Raw genomic sequence first — 21,841 nt, forward strand, 5'->3', positions numbered from 1 at the left:
TTCTTGGCAGTTCAATGTAGAATAAAAGAGGTGCAGAGAAAGAAGTCTCCTACCAACTGACTGGGTGCCAGCCAGCATGGGATATATTCCAGCAAAGTAGTGGGAGTAAGGCAGATGGTCAGGGTTTGGGGCTGGCAGCAGAGGAGGAGAAAAGGAGAGCTTGGATAGTGACATACAGTAGAAACAGTTGGATTATGAAAGAGTTGTTTTAGGACAGACAGAGCATGGAGGATGGAAAATAAGAGCTAGATTCATACAAAAAAATTAAAAAAGAACCTTGCGGGGGTAAAAAAAATAAATAGTAAAAAAGCGTAATGTCAGAAAAGAAGATTATAAAATAAGCAACTGGGGCACATGAATAGAACTGTAGATGAAGACGCTATATATGATTAATAGAGACTAGGCGGAAGAAATTAGGATTGGAAAGAATAAGGAGAGTGGGGTTTGTATAATGCAGCTAGGGTAAGAAATGAGAGCTGGGGTAGAAATTAATAAGCTTGAAGTAGGAAACAGAAAAGTAATGTTGATGACTTAAATTGAACTGTTGGAGAGGAGATCCTACTTATGTAAGTTTATGTATAAGCAACACGTAACGGACTAATACTTGTTATTTATATAAAGCAATATGATTACGCAAATATCCATTTGCTTTATTATGAAATCAACCATTTGGACACACTTCCCTTATCCCTCTAGAAATCCTGCGTGTGACCCTGCTAGCATACAGCATCTGTGAATAGTGGATGGTGATACTGTATGTTATCCTAGCTACCTTCTGGAAAAAGCTTATGAGGACTTTGCTCTTTATCTCTTACATAAAGACACTGTGTAAAATATACTTTTTACCAACCTGACAGGTCATATTAAAGGCTTTACACAATTAGCCCAAATTAGTCAAACTGAAAATCTAGAGCAATACGAAGTTTTCCCTGTTGACAAATATATGTCAAGCTGTGGAGGTTCCCATAACATGCAGAGACAGAAGGGCCTATTCACTTGGGGTGTTGCTCCCGGGTATGGCATTTCTAGGGCCGTAGCTAGGGTAGTGCGGCCGGTGCCATCGCACAGGGCACCACAGGTCAGGGGGCACTGTTTGGGCCTGTCAAATTTCTGTTTATTATCATTCTCACTTGTAGCTTCCTCTAACTTCATCCCCAGCATCTCCTGGCCTCCCCTATCTCTTCCCTGGCCCTTCCCTATGAGTACATTCCCCTTTTTTTGGGTGCATTATGTCCCTTTGAAAAATGAGGGGGCACCAATGCTCTTTCTGCCACAGGGCACCAAAAAGTCTAGCTACGGCTCTGGGCAGTGGCGGGCTGGGCCGGGGGGCAGGGTGCCATGTGCCCCCCGGGCCGTAGCATCATGCGGGCCGCGGGCAGTCTGTGACACAGACTGCACCGCGTGTGTAGCGCAGACCGGAGGGTGTTCGGTCAGCGCTACACAGCACAAACACACAGCCGCCGGAGCCGGCAGCTGTGTGTTTGCTTTAGCAGCTGATGAGAGTCTGACAGACTCTCATCGGCAGCTGCTCCCACTGCCAGAGCCGGACATCTTCCGGCTCCCGCAGTGGGTAATGGGAGTGACACTCCCATGATGCGTCACTCCCATAATGCAAAGCGGTGGACGGAGGAGCAGATCTCGGTGGCGGGACCAGGAGCAGGAGCGGGTGTCAGGTAAGTGTTTTTTTTTTCTTTATATTATGTGTGTCTACTGTGGGGGGTCTGGCACTATAAGGAGGAGACCACTACTGGGGGCACTATAAAGGGGAGGACTACTACTACTGGGGGTGCTACAAGGGGGGGACTACTACTACTGGGGGCACTACAAGGGGGGGACTACTACTACTGGGGGCACTACAAGGGGGGGGACTACTACTACTGGGGGCACTACAAGGGGGGACTACTACTGCTGGGGAACTACAAGGGGGGTACTACTACTGGGGGGGACTACTACTAGGGGCACTACAAGGGGACTACTACTAGGGGCATTGCATAGGGGGGAGGGGACTACTACTAGGGACACTACATAGGGGGGAGGGGACTACCACTGGGGGCACTGCATCGAGGGACCACTGCTGGGGGCTCTATATAAAGGGCAATAGTGGGGGTACTGCATAGGGGGAAGACTACAATTGGGGCCACTATTTAAGGGGCACTGCATAAGGGTTACCACTACTGGGGGCACTATATAAGGGGCTTACTACTGGGGGCACAAGGGGCACTGCATAGGGGGGATCACTACTTGGGACACTACTCGAGGCCTGCATAAGGGTGTCCTCTCCTGAGGGGGGGGGGGCGCCGTAGCACGCACGTTCTTTCGGGCACCCTGGCTACACGCTACTCCTCTGCCAGGGCCGCCTGCATGCATTTGCCCCCAGGCTAAAAGTTGCCAGCCAGCCCCTGGCTCTGGGCATTTCCAGTGAGGCCATGCCCCCTTGTCCATAAGCCACACCCCCTAATTTTGGCTGCGTGCCTCGGGCACACACTTATGTCCTGACCTCCTCCACACAAATGTTGGGAGGTATGCCTTCACTGCTACTTCCATAGCAGTGAAACTTAGCACTGCCGAGTTCACGCAGGTGCGCAAAGACCCAGCTTCCAGCAGAAGGAGCCAGGCAGGGGCGGAGGGATCTGAAAGGATCCCACTTCGCAACCCAAGACTCAAGGAAGGAGCGGGGGGTTGGGAGCGGATGTGATATGTATTACCGCCGAACGCATGGCCGGCGGTTCAATTCCCGATAGCGGCTGCCCGACAACAGGGGAAATCCCGATCGTCCTAAAGGTAAGTATTTACTAACCTAACCTAACCCCTCTAACCCTAACCCTCCTTAGGGGTGCCTAACCCTAACCTCCCCCATGTGCCTAACCATAACCCCCCCTATAAGTGCCTAAACCTAACCCCCCCTTCCCCGCTGCCTAAACTTAAGTCCCTCGGGGGGTGCCTAACCCTAACCTCCCCCCGGGGGTGCCTAACCCTATCCCTCCCTCCCCCTAGCCTAACCCTAACCTCCCGGGGGGGTGCCTAACCCTAAGTCCCTCCCGGGAGCCCTAAACCTAGCCCTCCCCCCCCCGCGGCTGTCCGCTGCGCACTCGGCATCCGCTCGATGGGGATGCCGGGCGCCGGTCTCCCGACGTCGAGCAAATTACAAGCGTCTACATTTAGACGCCTGTCATTTGTCCCTAGTCGGGATAAAGCAGTCTGGAAGCTGGCGGTCGGCATTTAGACCGTCGGGTTCCAGACTACATCCCGCGGGAGCAAACGCCATCAGAAGATGGCGATTGTTCCCGCAGTCAAGCTCAGAAAATTTGGTCCCCATACTAGTGTATGGGGACAGCGGGACAGATTGGGGCTTAAAGGAAAGCAGGAGACATCAGTGATATCTCCTGCATTACCTTTATAAGGAATGGCCCCGATACTTCATTTCTACAAAACTATGTGAAATTAAAATTTTAACCTGTTTTGTAAAAATGAAGTGATAATGAATCATCTTTTCCAAATTTCAGAATATAACGGCTATACGTTTACATTCAGCTTGTATGACAAAAAAATGCATGCATAGTTCATACATGTATCCAATCCCACTACTATAAATTTCACATCAGGTAGAATTTCAGATAATCCCACTTATATACCTACAGTATATCTAAATTATTAACACTATTACTGTATGTCCACATGTAGGAAGTATTGGGCACAATCAAGCCAAGCTCATCCTCTAACCTCTCATGCAAAGGACACATTCACTGAGAAATCAATCTGAAGCAATCAAGTTAGTGGAAGATACTGTACCTATTACATAAGAGAGGGTGCAATCTGTGATTCACAAATTAAGCAGAGAAACATCTGAATTATGAAAGACATTAGTTTTAAACTTTGTATAACAAATTGCATCACCTTTATTTTATAGTACAGATCGCATTATGCTGGACAGTTAATTAAAATCTATATATTCCATATACAGATAAAGTACGTATATAATTAATATAATTTTTTACACAGGGCTGATTTATATGCACCATGAAACAAACCAGTTTGGTAATTAGGATACAAGTGAAAAGGTTATTTTTCTGAGATTACAACTATGTGACATTGGCATTTGAACAATCTAGCACGTTTCTGTGTGCATTGCTGCATAACCTCATATTGCAGTCTTTTTATGACACTGACAGATTTAGACATATTAGACATTTTTTCTTTTTTTGGGTCCTTATCACCAATAAAAGCAAAGGCACAGTGTAATTTAACAATCTAACGATCCGTGATTTGCAGCAACAAACCCAAGTTATCATTACTCCTGGTCTGATAAGTGCCAAATGTTTACACTGCACGATTTCTTCCCAGGACATGCCCTACCTTAAGTCTTCCTATAGGTCAGAAGATAGCGATAGCTACTGTAGTCAAGCTACAAATACTGGGCCTGATTCAGAGCCGGACGCTCTGAACGAGCGCCCGCTCTGAATCAAGGCTTTTTTTGTGGTTTTTTTGGTGTGTCCTCCTGGACGCTCGCATAGCTGTGGGTTACCACCCACAGCTTATGCGAGCGTCCATGATGATGGTCGCTATGGTCGAGACCAGTCCAGGTTGGCAACTCCATTAATAGCATAGCTTTTATTTAAATAGAATTATTGAAATTTAGCTGGAAAGAAAGCACTAAAGTCCCCAGAAACAGGCAAACTAATTGGTATTAAATAATAGTTTTTGGATCATGGACCCGCGTTGTTACCTGGGTATGCCAGGTTACTAATCCCCTCTTTGAAATGTTCCTGGACTTTTCCCCTAAAAAGTGTCCACCCCAAATCCTCAGGTGGAGGCATAAATGTGTAGTGGATTAAAGGTGAATGTCCAGCATCCACTCTAACACCCAATATGGCCACTGGCCATCAGTGCTTTCCAGCCTAGCAGCAACTGAGCTGCACAGGCAAAGTTATTGGGAAAACAAACATGACAAGACAAAGATGAACAGAACACTTGACACAGAAGTGAAAAAGCTGGAAGGGTGGGAGGGAGATCCAACAAGTAAAGAGGCAGATACTCCTGAGAGCACATACTTAAGGGGAGATGTATCAAATCTTTGGAAGAGATATAGGGGAAAAGTTGCCCATAGCCAGAGCCATAACTAGAGGTGTGCGATTGCTGCCGCAGCTCAGAATGCATTGTCACCGCCCCACGGCTCCTGCTTTGGCTAGCAGGGTGCCTCGATCATCACCCTGCAGCCAGGATAGCTACTACGGTGCTGCCGGAGCGCCCTTTAGACGCTACAGACAGACACCCTGTACTATGTGCTAAACCATGGAGCATGGAGAGAGATAAAGTGGAGGGAGATAAAGTACCAACCAATCAGCTCCTCTCCACTTTATCTATAATTACAACTAACAACTAAAGGTGCGTACACACTGGGTGAAATTTTGGATGACAGAACGATAATAATATCGTTCCGTCGTCCAAAATATCATTCAGTTTTTGCACTAAAACGATCAACGATAATGACCAGCGGTGCACGCTCCCACTGGTCGTTGGTCTTTGACGTTCATCGCCTGAACATGCAGGCCAACCTGACGATATTGTCAGGTTGTTGCATGTTTGGGAATGATGGAGGGTGCCCGGCACTGAACGATATCGTTCATGATATCGTTCAGTGTTTGTGCTCAGTGTCGTTAATGACACTGAGCACACCCCTGCCGGGGACACACTAGACGATGTCGCTCATGGAGCAAATCGTCTAGTGTGTACGCACCTTAAGAGATCCATACATTGAGGTTCCCCCCTTTTAAATTCATCCCCTTCACCTGCCTGAGACGTTCATTTACACTAAAATATTCCATTCTAACCATTGTAATTGTAATACAAATCCTATATTAAATGTGTGAGTTTGCTTTATGCAGCTTACCTTCTATTTGATCCATGAAATCATACCCATTGGCATTGTTCAGAGCTGGGTACATATTGAACAGATTTGCAACAAAAGCCAAATTCAGTTTAGGGTTCCCAGAAACCACATCTGATGGTGACACAAACTGTCTGCAACCCAGTTTGTCAGCTTGGTTAAGCATGTAATTTGCTCTCTTCAAATCATTAGGCTCCTGCCAACACAAGGCATATACACATATGTCTAGGTAGTCTAAAAACAGTTATTTAGGTGTGGTTTAAAATATATATATTAAAAAAACACTCTCCTGAACTAAGCAGGGCAGGCATCCTGTGTCTGATTGGACGTATGTCACTGGGCTGTGACATCAGCAGGGTTTCATTAACAATTTAGCAACCCAGGCCTCCTCATAAAAATAGGCCAATTATCATGGCAGCAAATGGCTGGCTTCCACCTGGCAGTGCATGTTGCCCATGGCCGTTAACCTTTGTAAGCATGGTATGGAGGGTGGCATGGTGCTATGGAGCTCCAATTTGTTCATTCACTGGCCTGGACATCTTAAATTGCAGGCAGTTTCACAGAGGAACCAAATGAAATGCTGTCCTCATCACTGCCTCTTTGAGGCTACCAAGTACCAATCAGATGCTCCTACTGTTACTCATGCTGGAGGGCATGTGATGAGATCTATTGTCCATAATAAAGGCATGTGGGTGATCTAATGCCATGTAAAGCATGTGGGGAGGTCTGAGGGGCATTTAAGAGGCATAGGGGAGGTCTGATTTCATAAAGGTAGGTCTGAGGGGTGTTTATTTCATAAGGGTAGGTCTGAGGGGTGTTTATGGGTATGCAGGGCCAGCTGAAGGGCAACATGGGCCTGGGGCTGAAAGTATACAGAGAAGCAGAGGAGGTGTGACCAGTTTGGTGTGGGTGTAGCCAGTGCCATGTGGCCGTGGACACACCCTACTCTATCTATCCTAATGTCTACCTAAATATGTAAAGGTATAAAAATTGTAATATTTTTTGAGGAAATAGAAATATAATTTTAATACTTATGATTTATGGATGACTGTGCGGCTAGCTGGTATCCGGTCCTCATCATGCTGTCAATTTATATGTGGGACCCTGGAGCTGTAGCTCCATGAGCCCCATTGTTAAACTGACCTTGTGGGTAGTCTAACAACACGTTGGGAGGACTGAGGTGCATTTAAAAGGCATGTGCGGAGCTCTGAGGACATGTCACGGAACCTGATGGTCATTTAAGGGGCATGTGGGGTGGTCTATTGGGCATTTAACAATTTAACAGGCATGTGTGAACATTTGATGTGTGTATATATATATATATATATATTAATAAACATAATAAACAGTGGGGTTTTGGTTCATGAATTGATCAATGCATTTAAGCTTGCAGCCCAAGTTAGTTATCTAACTTGTGTCAGCTGTTTTCCTAGGTGCTTTGCAACAGGTGTGCTTGGTAACTGTCTCACATTTAAAAGCAAAGCTGCTGTGAGCTTTAAACCTTGATAGCATACCCTGAGTTTAACACTAACGTGATGGCTATGTCCATGTTATAATTCTGAGCAATAGAGTAGGGACTTGCAGTAAAGTGGGGTCCCGTGACGATGGGCTGCAAGCTTAAATGCATTGATCAATTCATGAACCAAAACTCCACTGTTTATTATGTTTATTATTATTATTATTATTATTAGTTATTATGGTGAGTGCAGAGCCCCTGTGATTTCTATTTAAACAATGTGGTCACATACCATGTTGCACCCCAAAGCTAGGAATGGTGAGTACCGTGGATTAGTGCTTTTTATATATATATATATATATATATATATATATATATATTACTGTTTCATAAATCCATTTTTAAACAGAAAAGGAAATAACTGTAGACTTACATTAAATCCAGAAAAGTCTATAAATAAATCAGCACCTCCAACGCCCTCCTTGGGAGCAATCTCTCTCAGCAAGTAGAAGTAGGCTTTAGAATCCTGGGGTAAAAAGAAAAAGTCAATCTCACATACACGTGTCAATACCACAGTCAGTTCACTTTCCTGACACGTGCAAATATTGGGAATAGAAAAGACACAAACACACAAAATTTGCTATATACACAACCAAGAGAGGAGGGGGCCCGTGTGCATTACTGTCCAGGGCCCCCTCCTCTCCCCCGGCGGCCGGCAGCCGACTGATGCAGCTGGCAGGCCACCGCAGCATCAGTAGAGTGTGCCTACAGTCTACTGCGCATGTGCAGATGGCCGGGGAAATGGCGCGGCCACCATTTTCCAAGCGATTTCCTCACTGTGCATGTTTTGAGCAGTGCTGAGACACCCGACACGGGACCTCGGAGAGGTAATTTTTAGATAATATGGGTGCAGGGTGTGCGTTGCGGGTCTCCCCTGGACTTCTATGGGACTATGAAAATGCCCAATTTACCAAGCTCAGAAAATGTTTACTATCCAGAGCTTGGCCCTGATACCTAACACCTTCCATCGATGGCATTACTCACTGTACCTTATAGGCTACAGCAGAGTTTCCCAAACTCCTCCATTACAGTTAAGCTTTAGAGGATATCCATGCTTGAGTCCAGATGGTTAAATCAAATTGACTGAGGTACTAATTATGTCACCTGTACTCAGGATTGGATATCCTTAAACCTGTAATGTATTGGCGGAGTTTGGGAAACTCTGGGCTACAGTATCACGTTTTTACAGAGCAATCTTCAGCTCTCTCTCCAGCACCAATTACCTTTGCATGCATGACCCAATGACTCTATGACACACCATGCTAAAAATTAAATATACTAGTATTAAAGACTTTATAATACTGCAGGGGTTCCTTTACTATTGTGGCCCTCTGTTTTATTTCAACTTGGACTTTGACAGATAATAATATAGAAAAAAAGACACTAATAATAGCAAAGTAAAGCTACTGTAATGCTCCTGCAAAGTGCTTTACTGCTTATGTACCTTAATATCTCCGCAGAAGTTTCTTATATTTGGCCATTGAGCATTAGTGAGATGGTGATTCACCCAGCGGAGAAGGAGCTCTTCAGGGGACAGTTTCATCAAGTCTTCCAGTGTTTCTCCGTCCTTCAGTAACGCAATAAGAGCTGAAGAAGGATGGAAACATTATTAATCCAACTTTTTTATTTTTAATAAATCATACATGAAAGTAGTTCTTTCAGAAAACCTAAAGCTAATTATTTCTGGCACACAGACTTATAGGTATAATATAAAACACTGTCAAAGAAATATTCCTACTTCATTACTATATGTTTGCCAATCTTCCCGAGTCTGATTCCACTTTGAATGGCCTTTATAAGAAATTAATCACTTTTAGGGGTAACCTTGATAAGATCGGCTACAATGGAGTGGGCAACCAGCATTCTCTGCCTGCCTCCCGGCTGTTAGCTATGTCTGGTTCACACTCATCCAATCCATGCACTTGCAGTGACGCAGCCTGCACGACGTTGCACCGTGGTTACGCTGTGGCTGTACTGCCAGGTGCTAGCAGTGTCGATTGAGGTTGGCACTGGCCATCCACCAATCATAGTCGTAGGGGTACCTAAACAGTGATTTCCCCAATCAGAGGAAACTGCAGTGCAAGCGCGCTTGCACAGAGACCCACAGACTGTAGAGACTGCAGCACTGGAGGAAGGTGAGTAGTTGTATTGGGCCTTCCCATAGAACTCTGAGATCTCATTTTAAACGGCTCTATTATCACGTGGGGGGGGGGGGGTTATAGTGGGGTAGTTTTGGAACATGATTTTAATTGAGGGATTGGAGAAGAGGATAGTTGTCCGGTCTGGAGGGTCAGATCTGGGACATTTTTTTATTGAGAGATGAGGGGGAGTTGTTAGGTGTGTGTGTGGGGGAGGACGTTTGTTTCATTGAAGGACGGGTTGTCAGGCCTATAATTGGTAACAATTGAGGATAAAAGGGGGAGATGGTAAAATCTGGAGTATTTGTGATACAGGGACGGGGGTTTGTCAGGTTTTTGGTCTGTCTGTTGTTTGTTTGTCTCCGGTTATGGATTCGGACAATCCTGCACCTAGAGTTAAGAACAAAAAAAAAAAATATCATCTAATATTTAAGCTGCATACACACACAACGATTTTTTGAACGATTAACCTTTAACGATATCGTTTATCGTTCAATCGTTGAAAAAAACGTTCACTTTCTGAGTGAAGACGATGATGAACGATTATCATTCATGCGCATTCACGTTTTAGTTTGTAGTTCAGTCTGACTGGCCAACTCAACGATTTTCATTAAGTTAATATGCAAAAATCGTTTGTAGTTCAAAAAAATCATTCATTAAGCTGCATACACACACAACGATTTTGTTACCAATGATTTTCTGAACGATTTTATGAACGATTATCTCAGATTATCTGTCAGATTTTTTAAAGTGTAATGAACGATTTTTTTGAACTACAAACGATTTTTGCATATTCCCTTAATGAAAATCGTTGAGTTGGTCAGTCTGACTGAACTACAAACTACAATCGTGAATGCGCATGAACGATAATCGTTCATCGTTTTAACTCAGAAAGTGAACGATTTTTTCAACGAATTAACAATAAACGATATCGTTAACGATATTCGTTCAAAAAATCGTTGTGTGTGTATGCACCTTTACACTTTAAAAAATCTGACAGATAATCGTTCATAAAATCATTCATAAAATCGTTGGTAACAAAATCGTGTGTATGCAGCTTTAGTTGTTTTTATTACCTTCATTCTTGGAGATTTCAATGTCAGCAAACAATCCAGCTTTAATAATCTGCCATAGCAGGCCTAGGACCAAGTGTGGCTTTCCTTCTTTTAAATCTTGTGAACCAATATTCACTACTGTGCAACCAATGGCAGAGGCTGAATTCAGCGCTAAATTAATATTTTCCTGCAGGGATATTAAAACAAATCATTAGACAACTTTATGGTAGTTATAAACTAACTGGTTTAAATGTGGATAGTGTTATACAGCTATGGGCCTGATTCATCATGGATTGAAACTGCAACAGCGTACGCAGATCGGCCGATGGTGCGTACTGCGCATGCATGAGGTAGCATTGCGATCACACTGCGATCACTTACGCAGATACAAAGCCATTGCAGACCGAGCGACAGGGGGTCAGCATCTGGGGGTGGTGATGGGGGAGTGTTTGGAGAAAAGCAGGCGTGTCTGTCCATTTGAACGCTAGTGCATGAGCGTGCATAAATTAGCCACTGCGACGGCATACGCAGCTTGAGTACTTACCGCGTGCTACGAGGTTAGCAATTTCTGAGTAAGGTCAGGGCTGCTGTAATTGTGGGTGAGGGGCCGATGTTACTCGATGTTCCCGATGTATTACGGATTTGAATAGCGGTAGTGGGCGCCTCTATGTTGGCTATGCAACGGCTTTGTGATTGCAGTCATTAGCATATTTTTGCAGCAGACCCGCATGCGTAATGGCAGCTGCGATAGCAATAGTGATCCGTAGTGAATCAGGCCCTATATGCATATACCATCTGCTTATTAAATATGTAATAGTGGCAATATTGTTCATAAATTAAATAGCGATACCAAAAACACTTTAATGTTAATTGAGGCCACTGTAATGAATGAATAATGGAGGTTGCAGTGCCACAAGTGTGAAATTTAATTGTTGCTTTCACCATTAATATACTTAATATAGCTCCAAATAATGTAAAAACATCTATGGCACCCATTATTTCATTTATAAGTAATATTGGCCTCTTAATATGTATTAATTATTATAAATGTCTGTGTGATTAGAATGTTATTTTTTATTTTTATTACTGACTCACCCCTGATAGGTGTTAATTAGTGACTACTACTAAATACATATGTTTAATGAGCCCCATTATTATGTTCTGGCTGGACTAGTAGCTCAGACTGCATGCAGCTTTACCAGTCTCACTTGTCAAGGGTTCTTCTATTGTTTGGCATTTTTTTATGTCTTTGGCGGTGAATTGTGAACTGGCAGCCTCTTATATATGGCAATTTGTATTCGGAGCACTGAAAAGCTTGTGGTAACTTGGGGTTACTTATTTTTTGCAATTTACATTTTTTTGTTTCTTTTCTGTGGATTAAAACAACAATTGATTTGCAACTCATCCAAAACCAAATAACGTAAAACGGTGACTTGAGCAATTTGCACTACATGACATTTTCATTTATATATGCGTGTGTACAATGGTATAAAAAAATTAGTATTAGAACGATGCATTGTCGGTACATGATCACCACCATCTGAGCAAACTTGGTATTGCAGCAGCTGTCTCAGCCAACCCCACTTTTTATTTAAATCTGTCATTTCCCAAGCAGTATTTCGTAAACTGGGTACACATTAGATGATCAGCAAACGATGCGATTTGTCGTCCAGATTTCCCTTGAATTCTCTGATAAACGATATAGTGCATACACAGGGGCATATCCAATTGGGTGCAAGGTTTAGCAAAGTAAAAAACCTTGCGCCCAAATTTGCATTACCGCAGGTATGTGCACTCCCGATACCCGTGGTATCCAATTATAAAAAAGTGGTTGCCAGGTTTTCAGAGCTGAAAACCCCATGGCGCGTGAAAAAAAAAGATACTCACGTGTCCGGGGGTCTCTGTGGCTCCCGGTGGGCTCCCCTCCATCATGTCACTGGAGAGGGGGCTGGTGGGAGTCCCAGGGGCTTCTGGGAGTCTGCACGGGGGTGCTGGGAGGCGCAAGGGCTGCTGGGAGATGTAGTTCTGCCAGCGCCCGGTATGGGGGATGTACACTCACATGGGGGGTCACACACCAGGGGTCACTCACGCACACTCACTCGTACACACTTACAAACACTCGCACACACTGACAAACTCACCCTGCTGCAGAAGAGCCGGCTCCTGACGCTGGAGGAAGAAGACACCACTTTGGAAGAAGTAATTAAGTACTAATTAAGCTAATTGGAAGCTTCCAATAGCTTCATTAGTCCCCGGGCGGGGTGGGGCTGGGTGCCATCAGGGTCCCAGAGCAAGTCCCGCTGATTTTTCCTAAAATTAACGATTTTAGGAAAAATCAGACTTAATTTTGAGAAGCGAGAAAAAAGGCACCTTATTGAATAGCAAAACCCTGTGGCTGCAGCAAAAACCCTGTGCCGTGGGTTTTTTCAAATATCCCGCAATTGGATATGCTGCACACCGTACAATTTTCCAAACAACAAAACGATATATCTTGCATCGTTTGGTGGTTAGATTGTTAACTATATAATGTTAACATATCGCCTGGTCATCTGGTAGTGCGTACTCACTGCACGATTTGCGGGAAATCATTAAGGAGATTGTCAGATTGAGCTGCATGTAGAGGGCGCATAGTGTGTACACACTTGACGATTTTAATGATTTGTTGTTCTGATCAGTTGGGATTGGCCAAATCGTTCATAAAATCGTTTAATGTGTACCAAGCTTCAGCTAGGGAGAGATTCCAGACAACTGTAACATTCACTGCAGTCAGTATTTTATCTACATGACAATCTCCTTTTGCTTACTAATTCACAATTACAGAAGTCCTGAAAAGCTAATGATTCTGCAACAAAACAAATACAGTTTTAATTAGCAATTTAAACATAATCACTCACTGAAATGGTGAATGGTGTCAGTTTTGTTGTGTTGATGGCTCTCTCATCGATGGTGTCTGGTTGAGACATGTTGACCATTTTACTAAATTAAAAGAAAAAAAAGCGAAAACAGATTACGTTACTGTGTTTGCTTTTATTTTATACAGCGTCTTAGTTATGTTATATCTCTACACAGCACAATGTTTTAAATAAAATACAATTAAAAACAATTTCATGCATTATGTTTAGAAAGTATCAGGGAGATTGCTGTTTTTGCTTTGTGAAATTACAAGGGATGATTTTGATTTTGACAACCATAGATCCAATCTCACCAGTGTTTGGAATAAAACCAGTGCCCAGCTATTCCACCATTTGGAGCACCAGGGGAGATTTATCAAACCTTGGAGATAAATTGGAGAGAGATAAAGTACCAACCAATCAGCTCCTGTCATTTTACAGGGCTCTGCTTGAAAAATGACACTTAGTAGATGATTGGTTGGTACTTTATCTATATCCACGTTATCTCTCCCCGAGGCTTGATACATCTCCCCTTTACAATAAAGATAATAATAATAATAATAATAATTATAGCATTGCAGAATAAGCTTTTTGTTCAAGCATCAAACATGCAGGGAAAAAGAATGGCATAAACTTCACTGTGACCAGTACATGTAACCTTTATACCATTGAGAAATAACAACACAATTATAGAATAAACTATCACACAAAGAGAAACTACACAGTGCCAACTACTGTCCCTCCGGTATAGCTTCTCAAGCAATATTCAGCTGGTAGCTGTTGTTATACTCCAGTATTTGTAAAAGCATGTTACACTCTTATTTGTACAACCTCATAAATCATTGAGAAACACTATTCTACTTACATGCAGATTAATGTAAGGTCCAAAAAGTTATACTAATGTCCCAGTATCCAGCTATTTGTCAAGTATCCATTTAAATAATAATTGATCAGCTATTTCTTCTATTTCATTTTTTAAACTAGCCGTAAATGCTGAAGAAATGGGATATTGAGTTCTGTAAATTACAAACTTAGCATCATATTCCTGCAGACACTTTAAGGGACATGCTGTCCCACAAAGCCATGAGAGGAGGACAATAAGTACTCAAGTAGAATGGCAGAAGTCATAATCGCACAGGTATCTAATGAAACCTGTACTAGCTGGTAGCCCTGACTATACAATACTTTACCTGTATTGTAGTTGGCACAGTAGCATTGACTATACTGTGCAGGTCTTCTCCATCCTAGCTTTTCTGTCCTTGCAGGTGACTGGTTCCCTGGTAGAACATACACTGCTCCTTTAGATCAGAGGTTTGCAGCCTATGGGTCTGGACCCCAAATGTGGTCTAATATTGTAAGGGCCTCATTTACCAACAATACATAACCCCTTTAGCACTTGCTAAAGGGCTTATATCCACCTTTCAGTATTTAACAAACAGCTGTAAATAAAGATTACTGATGTTTGTCACTGTATTGTTTACACCATCTATAGATGGCGAGAGCGATACAGACCCCATTGCCGGCAATGGGGAACCAGCAACGGCCTTTGCGGCATTAGTTTCGGCTTCCAGGCACAGGGGTCTATTAACTAAGCAGTGTTAGGAGACAGAGTGAAAAGTGATAAGAAAGTGATAAGGTGCCAGCCAATCAGCTCCCAACTGTCATTTTTCAAACACAGCCTGTGAGATGACAGTTGGGAGCTGATTGGCTGGCACCTTATCACTTTCTTATCACTTTTCACTTTGTCTCCTAACACTGCTTAGTAAATAGACCCCTTAGTTGTGTACCTGCTGGGTGTAAGTGTCATGCACATGTGCAGACTAGCCGTCATGTATGTACATGACACAGCAGCCTCTTACTGACAGCAGTAGGCTGCCAGCAACAGTGAGGAGGATGCCGCCGAGGAGAGGGATGTTGCTGGATCTCAACGGAGGATTAAGTAATTACCAACGGCATATTCGTTAGTATCACTGCAATACTAAACAAAATATGCCACTGGCATTAAAGGTCGTTGATAAATGGGGTCCTATGTTTGAGTTCCTCTTATTGCCAGATATGAAGTACTTCTATTGGTGAACAAACTCTTTTGGCATGCCAGAACAACAGCATACTTATATTTACTTCATAAATACTTAGACCAACAATAAGTGTCACTAAGAGAAGTATAGTCATACAATTTACATTACCTGTATATAATTAGTACAAAATTCATTGTCACGGTCTTGAACTTCACGTTTATGGTACAGTATGTGCATCCTTATCAGTCTGAAGTTTGTAGCCTTGTGATAGTAAAAGTGCAGTGCAAGCAGAGACTAAAATAGATATTTCTACTATTTGCAGTGACCTCACTGGACTTATAGTGTTGCTCATCTGCAACAGTACAGTAGCAAATTGTCACCTTTTCAGTATTCTTGGCTGATGACATTAAACAGGTGCATATATATAGACAGATAACATACACACAAAATGAGATCCGGTCACGTGGTCCACAGTGACCATGTCGACATTACTAATGGTTCGACATGTCCACAGGCACCATATCCACATCCTCAGAATGGCAACATGTTCACAATGCTGAAATCTGAATTTCACATGGCGACATTCTCAGAATAACGACGGTTAGGGTTTGGTGCTGCCGGGAGGGTAAGGCTAAGGCTGTGGGGGTGGGAGGGAAGAGGTTATGGGTACTGATTAGGGTTAGGGGGAATAATACTTAGCAGTGCCGCCGCTCATCAGATGTCTGCACCAGAATAGCTGCACACGTGACCGCCGGGACCCGAAAGAAGATGCACCCACCACTAGGGACGTTAGGTCGACAATTCCACCATGTCGACAATCTCACGTTGAACTGATGCACGTCGACATGATAAATGTCGACCTAACATACCACACCCACATATGGGAGAGCAGCAGTGTCTCATATAGAAGATCACAAGATAACACATGGCACTGCAAAGCACTGCTAGTGGTATAAAGCACAATAGGGGCACTGACTATGGGGGCGATATATCAAACTTTCTAAGGAGTGGACAAGTAGAGAAGTTCCAATACCAACCAAGTCATAAGTTCATACGTCATAAATGCTAGCTAGAAGCTGATTGGTTGCTTTGGGCTTCTATTCTCCACTCTTTCCTTTCAAAGGTTTAATACATTCTCCCCCCCCCCCATCCATATGACAGAACAATATAATATGTGAACTAGGTACTGTAGCTCTTGCATCACAGGAGTGATCTGTAGCAGGTGTAAGCTGATACATTGACTAACTTAAGGGTCATACACCCACACTAGACGATAAATTAAACGATGTGGACAAAAACCGTATAATTAATAGCGTTCAATATCGTCCAGTGTGTATGCAACATATCATTAACGATGCGCGAACATTAACAATGTCTTTTATCGCCTGAACTTGCAGGCGATATCGTCAGGTTGTGTATGTTCAGGGATGAGGGAGGGTGCCCTCACTGAACGATATCGTTAACGATATCATTCAGTGTGTATGCTCAATGTAGGTCCCGACATTGAGCCCGGCAGTTCAGGTAAAACACTTAACGATATCGCTCATGAAGCATATCATTAAGTGTGTATGCGGCTTTATCCTTATCACACAATAAATATAAAATGTTCTTAATATAGAAAAGTGAATGGCTTTTGTTAATATTATGTGTTCAGGAAAGAAGAGCAAATCTACTCCAGTTTTAGAGGCAATTAGACTCCATCTTGAATTCCATTGGAGAGACAGAGTAACTGTTGTACCCAGGTCTCATAGTTCCCCCTTGCTAATCATGTCTCTGCTTATTTTCAGTCTTTATGGACACCGCAGAAATGTAATTTAATATACTGACAGAGGGCCTGATTCAGAGCCGGACACTCTGACCAGAGCGCTCGCTCTGAATCAGGGCCCTCCTACCTCAACTTGGAGCGGCATCTTGGACTCTCGCATAGCTGTGGGTTACCACCCACAGCTTATGCGAGCGTCCATGATGATGGTCGCGATGGTCAAGACCATCGCGACCATCGGGCTTGCGACGGAGACCCTGCGGTAGGGTCTGGCTACCGCAAGCCCTGGAGTGATTTTGGCTCTATCAGAGCCAAAATCACTCCCACTGACATCACTACTGATGTCAGTGGGGCCGGACCTAGACGGTAGGCGTTCCCATGGGAACGCCTTCGTCTGGAAGCTACGCCGCCGGCATGCCCACCAAAGGGGGCGTGCTGTCAGTCACCATCGACAGCACGCCCCCTTTGGTGCGAGACCCCGAGCGACGGGGTAGCCGGGTCTCGCGCATGCGCACGACGGAGCTCCCTCTGTCGTGTGCATGCGCATTAGGGCACCATCGACCCGCTTGCGAGCGTCCTGCGCTCGCGAACGGGTCTGAATTAGGCCCAGAATGCGTTGTTTGTGGATAAGATAAAAGAAGTGAAATGTGTTTATTTGTAGTGTGAGCTCAGGACCCAATTTAGAACCTGCACAGTGTTGTGGGTCTGTTCCAACAACTCACTGCAATGTATTATTAGTCAGGGCTACACACTGCCACCGGATGGAGGACCAAGGAATCGTCATGGTCATGGATATTTGTAGATCATCATTGTACTGTGACTTACAGATTCTTATGTTCTCCCACATTTTACCAATTGTGGAGTTCTGTATTGTAGATATGCTAATTATTTGCAATCAGTTTCTACGTATTTGTATTCTTTGTACAGAACCCCCCCCCCAAAAAAAATAATATCAACATTTTTTTATATTTAAAAATGAATGCAAAAAGTATTAATACATTTGTCATTATCTATATCTATGGCTGTAACTTGCAACTAAAAGGACGGAAGGACAGTTGAAAAGGAAAGAGAAGGGATCATTTTGTCCATACCATATGGGAAAGTAAATGACACAATAAACACAAAGCAGGTTGTTATATGTAACAGTAAGAGTGAGGCTATGTTTGGAGCATTTCTCATGCACTTGTTGTGCTGGATAGTTTCAGTACTATATATTGAGAGAATTTCAAACTGTATTATTCTGGAGCACCAAATGTTTCTTCTACAATAGCAATATTTATGCTGGGTACACACTTATCGATATATAGTTTGTTTGATCGACAAACTATATATCAGTAGCGGATCAACGTATGTGTACACCCGATATGTCTGTGAACTAAATTGTTCACAGACATATCAGGTCGCTCCTGCAGTACAACTAATGCCGACATATCTGAAACATACATCGGTGCATCTGCATGTGTGTACGGGCGACCCGCCGACCGCCTGTACACTTTCCGCAGGGACCGCTGACACTGACATCTCAACTGGGCAGGCAGTTGTGATGTCAGGCCAGACATATCGAGCAGCCGATTGGTAAGTGTGTATTGCTTACCAATAGGTAACTGTGATGGCGGATCGGTCTTCTGACCGAGTCTTTGTTGTAGTGCGTTCCCAGCTTAAGATAAACAAAAGTCAGCAATACAGTCAGGTGCATAAATATTGGAACATTGACAGAATTTTCATATTTTGGCCTCTATTCACCACCACAATGGCTTTGAAATGAAACAAACAAGATGCGCTTTAACTGCAGACTTTCAGATTTAATTTGAGGGTAATTACATCCAACTCAGGTGAACGGTGTAGGAATTACAACGGTTTCTATATGTGCCTCACACTTTTTAAGGGGCCAAAAGTAATGGGACTAGCAACTCAAAAGCTATTTCATGGACAGGTGTGGGCTATTCCCTCGTTATTTCATTATCAATTAAGCAGGTAAAAGGTCTGGAGTTGATTCTAGGTGTGACATTTGCATTTGGAATCAGTTGCTGTCGACTCTCAATATGAGATCCAAAGAGCTGTCACTATCAGTGAAGCAAGCCATCATTAGGCTGAAAAATCAAAACAAACCTATCAGAGAGACAGCAAAATCATTAGGTGTGGCCAAATCAACTGTTTGGAACATTCTTAAAAAGAAAGAACGCACCGGAGAGCTCAGCAACACCAAAAGACCCGGAAGACCACGGAAAAAAACTGTGGTGGATGACAGAAGAAAAACCCCTTCACAACAGGGCCAAATCAAGAACACTCTCCAGGAGGTAGGTGTATATGTGTCAAAGTCAACAATCAAGAGAAGACTTCACAAGAGTGAATATAGAGGGTTCACCACAAGATGTAGGGGGTCATTCAGACCCGCTCGCGAGCGCAGGACGCTCGCAAGCGGGTCGATGGTGCTGAATTGCGCATGCGCACGACGGAGGGAGCTCCGTCGTGCGCATGCGCGAGACCCGAATAACGACGGCCAAGCCGTCATTATGGGTCTCGCACCAAAGGGGGCGTGCTGTCGATGGTGAGTGACAGCACGCCCTCTTTGGTGGGCGTGCCGGGGGCGTGGCTGCCAGACGGAGGCATTCCCATGGGAACGCCTACCGTCTGAGTCCGGCCCCACTGACATCAGTAGTGATGTCAGTGGGAGTGATTTTGGCTCTGATAGAGCCAAAATCACTCCAGGGCTTGCGGTCACCGAGACCCTACCGCAGGGTCTTGTCGCAAGCCTGATGGTCGCGATGGTCTTGACCATCGCGACCATCATCATGGACGCTCGCTATAGCTGTGGGTGGTAACCCACAGCTATGCGAGCGTTCATGAGGCCGCTCCAAGTTCAGGGAGGAGGGCCCTGATTCAGAGCGAGCGCTCTGGTCAGAGCGTCCGGCTCTGAATCAGGCTCGTAAACCATTGGTGAGCCACAAAAACAGGAAGACCAGATTAGAGTTTGCCAAACAACATCTAAAAAAGCCATTACATTTCTGGAACAACATCCTATGGACAGATGAGACAAAGATCAACTTGTACCAGAGTGAGAGGAAGAGAAGAGTATGGAGAAGGAAAGGAACTGCTCATGATCCAAAACATACCACCTCATCAGTGAAGCATGGTGGTGGTAGTGTCATGGCGTGGACATGTATGGCTGCCAATGGAACTGGTTCCCTTGTATTTATTGATGATGTGACTGCTGACAAAAGCAGCAGAATGAATACTGAAGTGTTTCGGGCAATATTATATGCTCATATTCAGTCAAATGCTTCAGAACTCATTGGAAGGCGCTTCACAGTGCAGACGGACAATGACCCGAAGCATACTGCAAAAGCAACCAAAGAGTTTTTTAAGGCTAAAAAGCGGAATGTTATGCAATGGCCAAGTCAATCCCCTGACCTGAATCCGATTGAGCATGCATTTCACTTGATGAAGACAAAACTAAAGGGAAAATGCCCCAAGAACAAGCAGGAACTGAAGACATTTGCAGTAGAGGCCTGTCAGAGCATCACCAGGGATGAAACCCAGCGTCTGGTGATGTCTATGCGTTCCAGACTTCAAGCTGTAATTGCCTGCAAAGGATTTGCAACAAAGTGTAAAAATTGAAAGTTAGATTTAGGATTGTTTAGTTTGTCCCATTACTTTTGGCCCTTAAAAAGTGGGAGGCACATATAGAAACAGTTGTAATTCCTACACCGTTCACCTGATTTGGATGTAATTACCCTCAAATTAAATCTGAAAGTCTGCAGGAAAAGCACATCTTGTTTGTTTAATTTCAAAGCCATTGTGGTGAATAGAGGCCAAAATATGAAAATTCTGTCAATATCCCAATATTTATGCACCTAACTGTATACATCACAGCTGGTTCTAAAATGATTCCACCATTCAGCTGTTTATTTAATATGCCATGTACCAAACTAACTGGTTGAAAACAATTGGGACCCTGGACAAGGCATGAAAAATGCATATGCATCTCATATTTCTTATTATGTTACCACAACAAAGAGCAGGAGATTAACCTGGGCAGAAAAAGAGCATTCATCATTTGCTATCATACCGATGCTAAGTCATTGACACAAAAACATAGACTTTCAGTTACCAGAGTTATTAGATCTTTGAAAGTTGTATTACGAGTATTTCACTTACACTGTCTGCCCCATTATTTTTTAAAACCTATATTACATGTCCCACATTATACATTATACATTTTATAGTATCCCAGTTCAATGGGTTTGTATGATGTCGGAATGTGTTTTACAAATTTCCTACCAGGAAGCGGTAATGTTGTTACAATTATATCAATTTCCAGGATATATTAATAAAAAAGCAAATTAAAGAATAAAGGGTGGTATCCTATTAGCCCCGAAAAAAATTTTGAGTGCGAAAAACTGCAGTTTTTCACAATTTTACCTGAAGTTTTTTTGGGGCTATCCAATTAGCCTCTGTTTTTGCCCAAAAACACATAGAATCCATGATAAGTTCACGGACCTATTTATTTTCACTATCGCGATGGCAAAAATAGGGCAATCATCGAGGAAAATTCACGGTAAGTGCCTAAGTCGCGG

The 21,841-nt window shown here is 43.5% G+C and overlaps 1 protein-coding gene across 1 annotated transcript in view; it reads right to left on the reverse strand.

Moving 5' to 3' along the window:
- Nucleotides 1-21,841, reverse strand: part of PLS1 (plastin 1) — a 214,874-nt gene that overhangs the window by 62,373 nt on the left and 130,660 nt on the right. The window contains exons 6-10 of the mRNA XM_088446260.1: nucleotides 13,488-13,569; nucleotides 10,615-10,780; nucleotides 8,845-8,987; nucleotides 7,774-7,866; nucleotides 5,888-6,080 (exon numbers count right to left, since the gene is read on the reverse strand). Coding sequence (XP_088302386.1) covers nucleotides 5,888-6,080; nucleotides 7,774-7,866; nucleotides 8,845-8,987; nucleotides 10,615-10,780; nucleotides 13,488-13,569 — 677 coding nt within the window. The remainder of the gene's footprint in view (nucleotides 1-5,887; nucleotides 6,081-7,773; nucleotides 7,867-8,844; nucleotides 8,988-10,614; nucleotides 10,781-13,487; nucleotides 13,570-21,841) is intronic.

This window comes from Taudactylus pleione, unplaced genomic scaffold (genome assembly GCF_031769625.1).
Source record: "Taudactylus pleione unplaced genomic scaffold, aTauple2 ptg000395l, whole genome shotgun sequence".
Lineage (NCBI taxonomy): Eukaryota > Metazoa > Chordata > Amphibia > Anura > Myobatrachidae > Taudactylus > Taudactylus pleione.